At 29.1% G+C, this 15,683-nt stretch overlaps 2 protein-coding genes across 2 annotated transcripts; both read left to right on the top strand.

Moving 5' to 3' along the window:
* The first annotated feature begins 7,212 nt into the window (after positions 1-7,212).
* LOC123227266 lies at positions 7,213-8,028 on the top strand. Its single transcript, XM_044652001.1, has 2 exons — positions 7,213-7,650; positions 7,733-8,028. Exons 1-2 carry the CDS (start codon positions 7,521-7,523, stop codon positions 7,948-7,950), a joined length of 348 nt encoding a protein of 115 aa, XP_044507936.1. The 5' UTR covers positions 7,213-7,520; the 3' UTR covers positions 7,951-8,028.
* A 7,178-nt stretch (positions 8,029-15,206) lies between these two features.
* On the top strand, positions 15,207-15,683 carry LOC123227872. Its single transcript, XM_044652995.1, has one exon. The coding sequence runs from the start codon at positions 15,207-15,209 to the stop codon at positions 15,681-15,683; it is 477 nt and encodes a 158-aa protein (XP_044508930.1).

Here is a 15,683-nt window from a genome sequence, read left to right as displayed (position 1 = left end):
TTAAAAAATTTAGATTTTACCTTTAGAGTTTGCTTCCTTCTCTGACCACCATTAACGTCCGACGTATTCTATTGATCTCTCATCTCCGACTACAAAGGATGACAAAAAACGACCCTTCGTCATCCAGATTTGGATGACAAAGCGTCATCCAGATCTGTAAGAATAGATGAAAGATGACGCTTCATCGTCGCGTTTGGACAACAAGATGAACAACGAAGCGACATCCTTCGCTGTCTAGGTGGTGCGACGAAGAGATCTCTGTCTCTTTGTTGCATCATGTGAGGAAAAGATCTTCGTCTCTTCGTTATACCATGCGATGAGGAGATGAAGATTTCTTCATCACACCACCATCGTCACACCAAAGAAGGAGGAGGTCGAAGACAACGTTGGAAGATGAAGTTGAAGAATGAGGGTGAAACTGCTATTTTTGAAAGTTATGGGGGCGATTGAGTTTTAAAAAAATATGGAAACCCTAGGTTTGGGGGTGAATATGTTACTTTTCAAAGTTTAAAAACTTTAGGTAAAAGTGAAATGTTAGTTTCTAAAACCTGGGGGGCGAGAGTAATAAATTTTATAACTTTTTAATAGAAATAGTAAAATAACTATTTTACCCCTCCCTTTAACAGAAATTCGTTATGAGTGGAAAAAGGGGTTTTTCATCTCCTGTGCGTGTAGGTGTGAGAGTTGTTTAAAATTTGGATGGGAAATAGTTTTTTTCTCTAAATTAATTTGATTTCAACTTTAGTCAAAATTTTAAATATTTTTAAGCTTGAATTCAAGTTTGAGGGATATTTGACTCACTAAGTTCATAGTCTAAAAAAATTCAATATAAATTGACTAAAACAATATTATTTTAATCAATACACATCAAAACGGTGATTTTTGTTTTGCTCGACTACATTATAACCAAATCGAATTTGATTTTAACTCCCCTCAAGTAGGTCGTGCTTTGACAACTTTGATAAAAACAGAGCGAGCTCAATCTCAAGTTTGACTCCCCTCAATTCGGTTCAAATCAAACCATTGAGTTTTTTTCAATAACAAAGGATCAAAATGTTATAGATACAAACAAAAACATTAATAATAATTCTATAAGATTAAGAATAATATAAAACATTAGGGACTAGTCATTTTCCATTTAGGTGAACGTAACATGCCTCGGTTTAGTTGGGATTTGTATTATTCTTCTCCTAACCAGAGCTGTCCACTTCCACCCTCAAATGGCGGAAGCAAAATAAAGATTTTCCTTTTTTTTTAAACTTGGGTGCTGCAGAGCTGTTTGTATGGAAATGAAAGTGATTAGGGCTGGATTCGAGCCGAGCCGAGCTCGGCTAGCAGCCAGCTTCGGTTTTTTTATGGCCGGCTCGAGTTCGGTTCGAGCTCGGCTCGACTCGAGTTTGGCTTGGCTCGTTTACGGCTCGGCTCGTTTTTCATTTTAAAACGGCATCGTTTTGTATATAGGATCAAAACGACGTCGTTTTGTATAAAAAATTTTAAAAAAAATCTACTGAGCCAGTTCGAGCTTGGCTCGAGCTCGATCAAGTCGAGCAGAGCCCGACTCGTTTCGTGCTCGAACCGAGCCGAGCCGAGCTCGAGCTCGAGCTGGCTCGGCTCGAGTCCAGCCCTAAAAGTGATAAGTCCAAACCAAAACGAAGTGAGAGTGATTAACTAAACACAAGAACTGTGAGTTCAAAGAAATGTTTACTAATATTTCTAAGGCCAAAGGACCATTTCCCCGGGTTGGTGAAAAGATAAAAATATATTTGTGAAAATTTAAAAATTTAAATACTCATCTTTTTTCCTAAGTTTTTATTAAAATTATTATTAAATATAAATGTAAAACCGTTTTTTAATAATAATATTAAAATATATAAAAATTAATCTCATTTTCTCTTTAGGTTTTAAAAATAAACATTTCACCCTAAGTCTCAGCTTTGAAAAGTAACTTTTCGACCTTGAAATCTTTAGGTTTTCTTTTCTCCGATGACATCTCCAATGACAACCGCCATCTCTATCCTCCCTTCTCCCTCTGCCACCACCAACGATTCTGATGACATGTGAAGAAGCTCCAACCAACAACCAATCGAAGATGCATCAAGGACGAATTGACAACCATTGCATTCTGTCAAATCAGCTACAACTCGTTATGTTTTCATCACCTTCTGGTCTTCTCCTAACCAACGGTTCCTGACATAGCCATTGATTCCAACTAACAAAGCCAAATTGACGGCCTCATCAATTCATCTAAATGAAGATGATTCGTCTTAATCCAAACAACGACTTGTCTTCTCCAACAAAATTGAGGTCGAAATAAGGGAGGGAGATGGTCAGACAGTGCTAGTTATCAGAGAGGAAGAAGTTTTGTTGAAAAATTGAAACTTTAGAGGGAAAAGTAAATTTTTCAAAACTTAATCCTAAGGAAAAATTATTAGATTTCCAAATAATTTGGGTGGGGGGTTAGGGGGAACGAGATATATTTTATTTATCTTAATATTATTAATAAAATAACAATTTTACCTCTTACTCCTAATTGAAAATTCATAGGTGTATGAAAATTAAGGTTATATTCAAAAAGAGTTTGTTCGAACAAGCCCAAACATGACCCTATAGTAACGAACCTGAACCCAAGTACGAGTTTGGGAGTATAGATAAAAACAAACCTGAATTTGATCCCGAACATTAGCTATGCTCGACTTGCACTGTTCACTTGCCCTTATAAAACTAATATATTCTTTATTAATTCAACAGTCGTATTTGGCTTTGCTTATACTACATATCAAAATTAAATTACTCAAAATTTTCAAAGTTTTCTCTAACTTCTCTTTTTCACTGTAAAAACCTAAACCTAAAATAAAACCAGTCAATCACCATCGCCTCCAATAATAAAGTAAACTTTGAATAGATATTTGAATTATTGATCTCCATAAGAATGTATTCCGTTTCATGAAACTTTGGATAAGAAATAATCCGTTGGCCTATTTCTAATCATAAAAATAGTTTACATGAAAAATAATATAATTAAGAAACAAAAAGTAAAATATGAATTATATAATTTCATTTTAAAGATATATTTTTAATAAATAATATTATATATACATATTTATATATATATATAAATTAATATACATTTTATGATTAAATTTTTTTTTAACATTAATTTAAAATATATTTTTCTTACATTATTTATGATAAATGATTAAAAGCTCTTCCTTCCAAAGAAAGGTGTCAATCCCATGTCAAACACGTGCAGTCAATCAAATCGGCCGACATGGCATTCCTCTAAAGCCTCCCACGTGTTAACCCAAACTCACCCCACATTTACGCGTGTGAAACTCAAATAAACAATTCGAAAAAATTCCCAAAGTCACCACCTCATCCAGTATATTCGCTTTTCAACTTTTAATCACCAACGAAAAACTGACTCCATCCATTCCCCATCTTAGATCTTGTTTTTGAATCCCTCTGGCTCTCTCTCTCTCTCTTGCTAATCAAATTCAAAATGGGTCTAAGAATTGTGTATGGAGTGATGTTTCTCTCATTCTCATGTGCTTGCTTCAAGCTTCTCTATCTCTTTCTTCATCCAGTCTTCTGTTTGAGCTCAATTTGATCAAATCTTCTCAGGAGGGTATTCTTTTTTTCTATCTTTCTTCAATCTTATGTATTATGTAATTTCAGTTCAAAAAATTTTTTTAACAACAGTCGAATAAATAAGGAATAACAACAGTTTCATATCATGTACGGTATACAAAACGCCTAACGAACGAACGAATTTTTTTTTATTTAAATGAACACAATAATAATACATACATAAACCAGATTGATGGATGTAGAAATGTCAAAACCCTAACATACCCAAACTTTTAGCAGCACTAAGAATAAGTAACAACACTTTCGTGTAAAGAACAAATTTTTTCTTTTAAATGAACAGAATGATATACATCAAAACAAACTACGAACGAATCACACTGGAAAGTTTTTCTGCATTATTGGAGATATTGTTGCCATTTTAACCATCTTCATAAACAGCTCTGCTCACCGATTGTTTCACAACTTTTACGAATGAAAAGTTTCAGAGCAAAACGACATCACAAGCCAATGGAAAGGAAAATGAAAGTGCCAAATGGCTTCCTCTTGCTATTTTCAATTTTCATATAAAATCCAGAACACGTGGCGTTTTATCATTCGTCATCAAACGAATAAATAATTGTTTATTCGTCCACCCTTTTCAAATTTCAGCGTTAAATGACAAAAGAAACCTCCAGATGCTGTTACAACTTTATTGGCTAAAACACTCAAACGTTATCCTGAGCCGTTGATTTTCATCAAAATAATTCCAACCGTTGATGTGAAGCAATTAATGCATTAAAGATGGCAGACTGCAAATGGGTCAAATCCTGTAGGCCAGCATTAATTGCCCTTTGAACTCGGTCAAATCCTGCGGATGGGTCAAATTAGCTCGCCTTTGAACTAGTGCATTGACTATCCGCCATGGGTCAAATCTCCTGTAATTTGTAATCTTAATTTACTAATATTTATTTCTTCATATTGTATTTCCTTTAGATTCACCTAAACATGATGAACTTCTTGGGTTGGGCTTGAGTCATATGCAATTTCAATGAAATTTTTTTAATTAGACAAATCATCTCTATGTAGATTGTAGAGTTTGCAACTTAATTAAATAATTAATTATGATACATTTTGAATTATTAGATTAAAAATTTATAATAGTTTTAATTATAATAATATGTTTAAAATAGTTTATCTAAATAACCCTATTATTAATTAAAATTATATTTATAAATTATTTAAATGATAATATAAAAAAGATAGAAGAAATAATTTTTTTAATTATTGAATTGTTAAATTTAATAAAATTTCATTATTTGCAACTTAAGTATGTGTTTTATGTCATTATATTTTTCTTCTTTCATTTTATTTATTTTATAGTTTGTTCCTTAATAAATATTTTGATAAAAATGACTGATAAAATAAAAAAATTTTAGTACATTTGATATAGAAAGAATTATTTCGAACTCAAATAATATTAAAATGACAAGTTCCGAACCTTAAAATGAAAAATAACATTTTCCCACCTTCTATTAAACATGAAGATAAGTGATATCAGTTAATTTTTAGCATAAATAAACTAAAAGCCAAAAATATTTTTCATAATTTTAATATTATTTAAAGATAAATAACATTTTACCTTGCAATTTTATTACTTTTTTTTTTACCCTTAAGTTATAAAAAAAATTAAATTAAACCTAAAACAATATCAACAACAAAATATCATTGACAACAACTGAAATCACATTGGATTAATACGATATTAATGCGAATCACATTGAAATAATACGATTCTTGTCAAAATTGTAATGGAATAGTGTGATTTAACGGGAATATGTGATTCTAATTGAAATCACACTAGAATAGTGCTACTCTAATCGAAATCGTACTAATGTGATGTAATTTCAATAAATTTACACCATTAATCTTATAATATTTATATATTTTATAAACAGTCAAAGATTATTTTTTACCCAAGTTTTAATGTAAAGACAAATATATATATGCAAGATTTCAAAAACTCAAATATCTACTCATGAGTCAATTTCTGTTAAAAATTTTCAGCTATGGTGAATGATAAAATCATTATTTTAACAATAATATTAAAATATTATATATAATTCATTATATTTTCCCCTAAGGTTTTAAAAATTAATAACTTCACATTTATCTAAAGTTTTCTAATTTTAAAAAAATCACATTCCCCCGGGAAACTAAGGTTTCTGTCTTTTTCTCATTTCAGCCACCCCTTAAACTTTTGAAAACTTCAATTTAACCCTTACTCTTCAACTTTAGATTACTAAAAAATTCAACGATCTATCCCTCCGTCGATCGAGCCAATGTCGGTCTTTGCTTCTCTCTAGTGCTCAAGCTACCCTCCAACAATAATTAGACTCAACTTCTCCTATGTCGGGTTCATCATGCGATGTTCTAGAGATCTTTGAATCTCTTAATCTCAACGAAGAGATCTCTGCTCATGTCTCTTCATCACATTTTATGCGTTAATCAACTATTTTGATGGTGAGAGACAGTTGGCCAAACAAGAAAAAATGAGGTGTCGTGGGAGATGGGTAGTGGTTAGAGAGGGGAGAAATAAAAACAAGGGTGGGGGAAAATAGACACTTTTCATAACCGAAAATGTTTAGGCAAATATCAAGTTGTTAATTTATAAAATCTTTAAAAAAATGAGATACAATTATATATTTTTTAATATTATTATTAAAATAATGATTTTATCTTTAATCATAACAACAAATTTTAATAAAAATTTGCTCATTGATAGATATTTGAGTTTTTAAAACTCTATAAATATGTATTTCTATTTGCATTAAAATTTGAGTGCGAAATTGTCCTTTGGCCTTTATAAACCAATAAAAATATTATTTGACTGTGAAAATTAATATTTGATTTAGTGACAGAAAGATTGGAAAATGTAATTTTTTTTAATTTTGAAATATGAAAACTTGATTATTAACATAATAATTATTAGTATCTTATGATATATGATATATATTATACGATATAATATATTATAAGTAAAAATAATATGTATCATAAGATATATCAAATTAATATAATATAATAAATATATAATATAATATAATATATATTACATTTTTCTAATAGAAATAATCATTCTCCCATTTTTATATATAAAACATTTGGGTGTTTTCTTTCCTTAGAAGTACGTATAACCAACCTATTCAGTATCGAATTCTCTGAAAAGATAAAAGACGGCGTTTAATGCAAATACCAAACAAAAGAAATTCAAATATTAGCCAAGAGAAATTGAATTTCTACCATTTAAAATAAAATAAATTTCCAAATCAAATAATTTAACTCAAAAACTAAAAGAGAACTGGACACGTGTCAATGTAATGACAAAACCATGTGCAGGCCACGATGCGATGTCAGTTGAATCAAATAGCTTCTAGATATCTGATGTGATTCTAAATTATTATTAATTATTATTATTATTATTTAACACATTTACTTGAGTAACAGACAATAATTCTAACCCTTCAATTAGAAGAAATTTGTTATAACCAATTTAAATATTTAAATACAATTAAATATAGAATAATTTGGCCTAAAAATAATTAAATTTGAGCTTGGCCTCAAACTCAAAAAGGTCAATGTCAATTTTGCGGTGGGGTGTGGTAATGAATCTCTTAATTAGAATCTTTTAGTAATTTCTTTGCCCTATATATATATATAAATATCAAATAATTCATCCCAAATACTCGAAATTCTTTCTATTTTATTTTGATTTTCTTTTTGCTTCAGTTCATCAAGAAATGTTTGTTTTCTCTCCATCCGATTCAAGTTCAACCGTTTCTCCCTTCGGATTATTCCATGTTTCGTTCGATAAATTCAATGTTTTTCTTAATTGATTACTATTCAAAAGATAATTGTTACTGTAATAAAATTATTAAAAAGGAAAAGAAGAAAATATGCAGACATCAATCGGATTAGGGTTCATGGCGGTCTTCGCCGTCTCCGGCAGCGTCGTTCTTCTCGCCAATCAAGTCAACAAACGCCTGCTCTCCGACTTCATGAAGAAGATTGAATTCGAAATCTCCGGTTACGTTCGTTCGTTCATAACTATCATTTACCTTTTTAACTTTCTTTCTTCTGAACTCATCATTTTCTCTGTTTGAAACAGGATCTGAGAAGTTCAACAGCAAGAAAAAGGTTCGATTCGCAGAAGACGTAATGGAGCCATCGTCCAACAACAAAGAGTATCGGAAGAGAAGCGTCAAATGTCACCAAATGATGATGAATCATCATCTTGACGATTCAATGCCTTTGAATAGGCTCATTTTGTATAAAGGAATTCTTCAATACAGAGCCCTTCAGGCCCAGAAGTACTCCATCATGTAATCTTGAAAAAATTTTCAGTTTTTTTTTTTTTTTGTTATTTTTATTTTTTTGTAAATAGAGCTATTTGTTAAAAATAAACACAACTGTATAATTAAATATGTAATTAAAAATATTATCTTTTGAATTTCAAAAAAGAAAAATTTTAGTTACTTTCAATAATTTTCATAATTTGTTATTTGAATTTCATAATTTTTTAAAATATCTCAATTGTATTTTTGGCAAATTAATTCTGAAAAAAACAGATAATTACATAATTAAGATACAAAAACCCGAATAATAATTGAAATATGAATTTAAAAAAAATAAGAAATTGAATATGTCTGTCAGGCTTAATTTATTGACTCAATTCTATCCTCATCAAGATTCACAAGTTCACTCCTCTACTGAAGTTGAATTTTTGCATTTCCATGGAATAATTCCTTGGTTTCTTAGTTGAACCATCAAAACTAGATTCATTATTCCACTTGTTTCAAGCGGTTAATTGAGACCGTCAGTCTGTGGTCTGTTAATTTTTTGTTTTGTATATTGAATTATAGTGTAGAATATATAAATAATAAAATATTAATAAAATAATAAAAAATTTTAATTGATATATCATTATTTTAGAAATATTACAATACATCTAAAAATTTAAATTTTCTCTTATAAATTTATACTACATATTATTTTTCTATAAAAATATATCGATCCGTATTAATAATATGTATCATATCATAAAATATATATCATATTATATAATACGTCTTCTATATCATATTAATTTGATACATATTAAAATATTTATCATTTTCTTATATATAATATCATATTATATGATATATATCATATATCTATTTTGATCCATACCCAAAACTTAATTTCTCAAAATTTGATTGATAACTAAGTGTAACCTACAAATTTTGAGAAATTAGGCAGTGGATATGGTCAAAATGGTCCAAACAAAAATCAAAAAGTTAGGCTCCAAATGGCTCAATTGCCACCATAGATTTGGTTCGTTTAATATGAAATCAATTTGGTTCTCTTTTTCAATGCAATGAATCTGATGAATCTTGTGCAATTTTGGAACTAAAATTGAGATAATTGTGGTGGGAATTGTCTTGATGTTCTATAATATATCTTGTTGGCCAAATAAATTTGGCAAAAGGTCACCAATGATTTGGAAATGCTTGCCTTGAGAAGACTCCTACATAACCTATTGGTGAAGAGCAATACTATGTGTACCTATTTTGGGTACACAAATATATACACACTCATATATGTCATCATATGATTGGTTATTGTTTTATTCTTAATTCAAAATCATCCAATCATATGATGACACATATGAATGTGTATATATTTGTGTACCCAAAATGGGTACACATAGTTTTATTGATTGGTGAATGCCTTGTGTCACACAATCTCAAATTCAATAAGCTTGTGTTATAAATCTTCCCTTATAAAAGACGTGCAAGCAACGATGACTTAACAATGTTTCACTTTCCATTCATTGTTTAAATAAGTTAAAAACAATCAAGAATTAGAGACTACACAAAGATTTTTATCCGTTCTATATATATTTAAATCATTTATGGAAACAAAAATTCCTCAAAGTGTTAATTTTTCTTTTTTAAGTTGAAAACACACCCTCGACTTGTAACACTAAATAAATTACATATTTTTGTTTACAGAAAAATGAAAAAGAATAATATTACGTATACTTATTTTTTAGTATACAAATAAGTATATACATATTATGTCATTATACAATTATGTATTACTTTATTTTTAATTCAAAATCACTCAATTATTTGATGACACATATTAAATATATATCCGTTTGTATTAACCTCTTCAACTAATATGGTTCTAAAAAATAATAATAATAATAAATTTTAATATTTTTTTCATTACCATATGATGACAAATGTACCCACTCAAATAGACATCACCACACAATTCTAAGGGCCATTATTTAGTTTGAAAACCTCTCATGAATAATGTGATGTAACTTTTAAGGTTCATTCATTTGTGATTCACATGTGAATGAAAAAGCACCATGATTGCTATGGAAATAAATGTGATTCTTTACAACCACCCATAATTTCATTTGCTCATATCATTAAAAAAATTCCATATTTAAGAATGGTATGATATTTTTCATATTTCCATATAATAACATTATCTTCCATTAAATTTGGTTTATGAAGTTACGCCTAATGAGGTTTTTGAAAGTAGTAAATACATCTATTTCAGTGTATAGATTGCTCGTTCAAAGGAAAATATCTCTTTCTTATAGTCGTTCATGATTTTATCTGAAAATAGAGAAAAGTCAAAGTTGAAAGGTCGGAATGCCCATTTAAGATGGAGAACACATGTTCCATACAATTGGAAGCCAAGAACAAGACCGTTTGCAAACTCATTTCAACTTATATCCAAATTTGAAGAAAATCTTAGTTTGAGAATGAAATGCTTGTTCAAAGATAAGAACACTCAATCTCTCAAAGATTTTAAGTCAAAAACATGTCGTTCAAGTAAGTCATTTTGAATTGAAGTTAGGAAGATAAAATGTTAGGCTAGGTTTTCTCTTTCTAAGCCCCACCTATAGAAATTCGAACTTGTATACATATCCGTGGACTGGGTTGTGCTCTATGCTTGGAATAAAAGCACATCTATAACAAATGAAAAACTTAAATATCTATTTATAAATTAACTACCATCCAAATTTTTTAGTTAGAGGTAGAGATAAAATCATTATTTTACTCATAAACTCTAAAACCTAAAAAATTTATATCATTGCTTCCCCTTGTTTAAAAAACTCACATTTACCCACATGATTAAACCTTTTAAAATTCACTTTTTCCTCCCTTTTCAGGTTTCATCTCTGGTGGCTTAGGGAACTGGTTAACAATCGGAAAAAAGCAAAGGTCAAGGACGACCCTTCGTTGTTTATATTTGGATGATGAAACATCGTCCAGATTGGTAAAAAGAGACAAAAGATAACACTTCATTCTTCCTTCGTCGCATCCTCCAGATTTGGTTGATAAAGGGTCGTCCTTCATTGTTGGATTTGAAAGATGGGTAAAAAAAGTCAACCATCGATCGAAATAAAGGTGGCTAGAGAAGGAAACAAACTCTAGGGGTGAACTCTAAATTTTTCAAACTTTGAGAATGAGTTGAAGTGTTAATTTTTAAAATCTTTAAGGGAAAATTATATAAATTTCAAAGATTTATGGTTTATGAGTAAATTAATAATTTTACCCCTACATTTAATTAAAAATTTAGATGACAGTTAGTTCATGGATGAGTGTTTTGATTTTTCATTTGTTGTGAATATGATTTTGAGATTAAACTAAAATTTGAGTGAAAAATAGTCCTTTCCCCTTGGAAAATGCAAATAGGTTGTTTTGGGTAATGGTGGACCTTATAAGTCATGTTGACCCACAATATGACAAAGTTTATAGTTGAATTATAATTGAATTTGTTTAAGATCGAGTTTAAACTCAATTCAAATGAACTCAAAACAAACTTAGCTTAAACAAGCTCAACCTCAATCTTGAGCTTAAGAATTTAATATTTTCAAAGTTGAATTTTTAAAGTGTTTAACTCTTCAAGCTCGTGAACTTAAAAAATTTGATATAAAATAACGTTTCAACTAAAATACATTAAAACAATATCGTTTTAGTATCAAATCAAACTTAAAACTTGATTTGAGTTTAAACTCTAATCGAACTCGAGTTCAACTCATTTGAAACGAGTAGAATTTGAACATTTTTAAAATGAGTTTAAATTTAAACTTAAGTTTAGTTTAATATAAATTGAGTCGACCTTGAGTTTAAATAAATTTAAATTCAATTGAAATCTAATTTTACTTATATAATGCAATAAAGTCGAACCTTATTATAACGATCATGTCTACATAAACTTTTGAGTGTTGGCGAAATTCGTTTAGACCTTACCAATAAGATTATTTAATTAATTACCCTTTGTTTTGGCTCAAATTAATTAAAAATTCACCATAAATGGACAAATTGTAAAATGGAAAAGTGAAGGCGAGAATTACCATGGTGGTATGATTTTGACTGTCAATATTCACGTGATGATATAATCTTAATTTACTTGGGAAAAATTGTACCAAATTATATATATATATATATATATATATATATATATATATATATAATAAATAATATAATATATATATATATAAATAATTAAATATTATTATATAATTAAATAATTTTAAATTAAATATAAAATAATATTAAATTAAATAATAATATATTATTATTTACATACAAAATTATAAATATTATTTATATATACAATTTTATTATACCTTTATACGTGACAAGTTTGCGTCGCTTCTCTCTAGGCATGGTGTGCCACTTGACAAAAAGCTGACAATGGATTATTAATCCTCTGCTACTACCACCATAACGTTTTAATTACAACTCCCTTTTTATCAACCGTCCATATTATGCCATCTCTTTTTCTTCATAGATCAACATCTTTTCGCCTTGCTCAGTCTATGGGTATATAATAAATTTTCTTGCTTTTTTTTTTTTTTTTATAAGAAAACCATTTAAATTTTGCCATCCAAATATTAGTGTTTTTTTAATTTTTTACCTATTAATTTTCAAAATCTCAATCATCCATTCATCCATTAATTATTATTAAGGATAAAATTATTATTTAATAAAAATATTTAAAAAATTAAAAATTTATTATATTTCCCTTATAAATTTAAAAATCTAACTATTTTTCTATTAAGTTTAAAAACTAATTATTTCCCCCATAAGTTTAAAAATCTACCTATTTTCATCCTCACCTAAAGTTTAAAAAATCACAATTTTCTCCTTATAGTTTCAAACTCCTCTCTTCAATGACAATCCCTTCTCTAGTTGTCAACTTTTTCTCTTCCTCTTAGCTTCTCTTTTCCTCCCAATCTCTCCAGGTAGTCTTCCTACCGTCTTTGTCTTAAACAAAGAGAAAATCGATGAAGACAACTCGTTGTCTAAGGGAGGATGATGGAAAGACCGAAAGAGAGATAAACCAATTAGAGGGGAGAATATAGACAGTTGAAGATAGGATTATCACCAGAGAGAGGAGATCAAAACCATAGAGGGAAAATAATTATTTTTCAAACCTTAGGTGGAGCAAAATTGTTAGATATAGTGAAAATACAATAAATTTTTAGTTTTTTAAGATATTTTTACTAAATAATAATTTTACCCTTGACACTAACTATAAAAATTAATAGATGGGTAGGTGTTTGAGATTTTTAAAATTAATTGATAAGAATTTAGAAAAACACTAATATTTGGGTGGAAATAATTCCTTTGGCCTATTTTAATGGTTAAAAATTGTTTGTTCTTGAGAATTGTTAACGTCAAACTTAACAGCCATTTTAAGAGACTCTTTTTTTAATCTAGTTTTTAATTTCTTCTAGTAATATAAGGAATATTTAATAATTTTTCATTTATTAAAATATAAAAATGAATAAATTTTAATGATTTTTATCCATGCCATTCTTACGTTTTATTTATAATAAAATGTTTGTAAGTCTAATACGTAAAGCCTAAAACTTGACACGTGCTTACTGTTAAAAAATTATTGGTTCTACTAACTTAAATACACTTGTGCGTCACATAGGATTATTACTCATGCAGCAGTTCAAGTTAACTGGACACGCGACGAGAGCGCGTAAAGCGACGTTTCAATCAATGTGGACGCGTTGAAAGTTACACGTCAGATAGGCCCCATGTTCTCGCTTCCTGAATCTTCTGGATACAATCTTTAGTGAACTAATTTCAAAAATCTAATGTGTCTATAGAAGGATGTAGAGTTGGCTCGATTGTCCGGCACATCCAACACGCGTCGCGGATATAATCTTTGGTGAATATTAATTTCAACTAATAATAATTAAATAATTGAAAAAAAGAAATATATATTAATTAATTAGGTTTATATGAATTCGTACCCTTTATTTTCATGATTATCAAGAATTATTAAGAAATTTAATTATTAAAATTTTGAATTATGGGTTGTATTTCTATTTATTGATTAATTATATATAAAATTATAAATAAGAAAATATAATATGAAATATTGCAATTGTGTTTCCAAAACATGTTTTTGGTTTTTCAAAAATAAAATTGCTTCGTTATTAAACATATGTTCCCAAAGATATTTTCAATTTTTTAAATATTAAATGTATTAATTTGACTAATAAATAAATTAATCTCTCATTTATAAGATTTTTTTTTCTTTTTCACGTGAAAAGTACTCAAAAAATAAATTTATTTTATTGAGATTTGATTTCTTAATTTTTAGGCTAAATTATTCTACCGTTGTTATTAATATTATAATTTATTAGGGGTATTTTTTTGAATTTTATATTTACTATAAAAAAATTAAAAATTAAACACATGTTAACACCTGATTCGGTGCTTTAACTTGTCACATAAGTGACTCATCTTTATCAGAGACAAAAATGTTATGAAAGACTAACAACAATGCTGAGAAGAGATGATTGAGAAGGAGAGACAAATCGAAAAAGAGAGATAGATCAAAAAGGAAGAAACATCATTAGAAGATCGAAGGAGAATTGAAAACCTAATATGGGTAAAGATGTAACTTTTTAAAATTTAATCTTAAGAGAAATAATTAGTTTTTAAAATTTAAACAAAAAATGAGATAATGCTTTTTTTTAATATCACTGATTAAATAATAATCTTACTTCTATAACTAATTAATTTTAATAATTTATTAATAAATATTTAAAATTTTAAAATCCAAAATAAAAAACAAGAGGGCAAACACGTAAATTCTTATTTAAAACTAAACTATTACCTCATTAATATAAATATTATAAATATTTATCACGCCAATAAAATAATAATTATTAAATTCTTGTATTTTAAAAATCAATAACTAATCGTAACTATTAATTTACCTAAATACCCTTCTCCAACGTTTAAATTTGTACAATGTGAGGGTAAGAAACCATATAAATCACCCATTTATTTGAAAATAATATTTGAATTAACATTTTATTTCTGTTTCCATCATCTTCAAGCTCTAGCCAACGCTTTCACTTATTTAATACTCTGAAAACTCAACCACACCAAGAAAACCCCCCTCTCCCACTTCCAAATCCTTACAAATAAGAACCCTCTAGATTCCCAAATCCTTTCAAAACCACTCCACCCTTTGTTCACTTTCTTCGTCAAGGAATCGAATTTCGAGTTTTTTTTTATTGTATACTTTGATCCATGTCTCGTCAAATAGTGATCCGATCACCGTCGGTTAACCGGATACAGTCTTTGCTACGACCGTCGAGGGCGGCGCCCACCAGAAGCAGTCGTTTTGCGGAGATGACGGGGGGGACGACGGCGGAGTGCGTGGCGGTGTGCTGTTGTTGTCCATGTGGGATAGTGAATTTGCTTGTGTTGGCTCTGTACAAAGTCCCCGCCAGGCTGTTTAAAAAAGCGATCAAGGAAAAGAGAAAAAAAAGGCTAATTAAAAAAGGACTTCTGCCGCCGCGAAAAAAAAGCAAATGTAAATGTGGCCCTGAAGATATGGAACTTCAAGTTTACCCGGTTCAGAATGTTTCGGAAGCAATAAATTCGGAGGACACGGAATTAGAATTGATGAAATTAGAGAAGGAGATGTGGGAAAGATTTTACAGTACGGGTTTCTGGGGAAGTCCATCTCAGCGAGAAGCATTCTCAGAAATGTCAATGGTATAA

This window comes from Mangifera indica, chromosome 10 (assembly GCF_011075055.1).
Source record: "Mangifera indica cultivar Alphonso chromosome 10, CATAS_Mindica_2.1, whole genome shotgun sequence".
Classification (NCBI taxonomy): Eukaryota; Viridiplantae; Streptophyta; class Magnoliopsida; order Sapindales; family Anacardiaceae; genus Mangifera; species Mangifera indica.
This window is presented reverse-complemented; position numbering and strand designations above follow the sequence as displayed.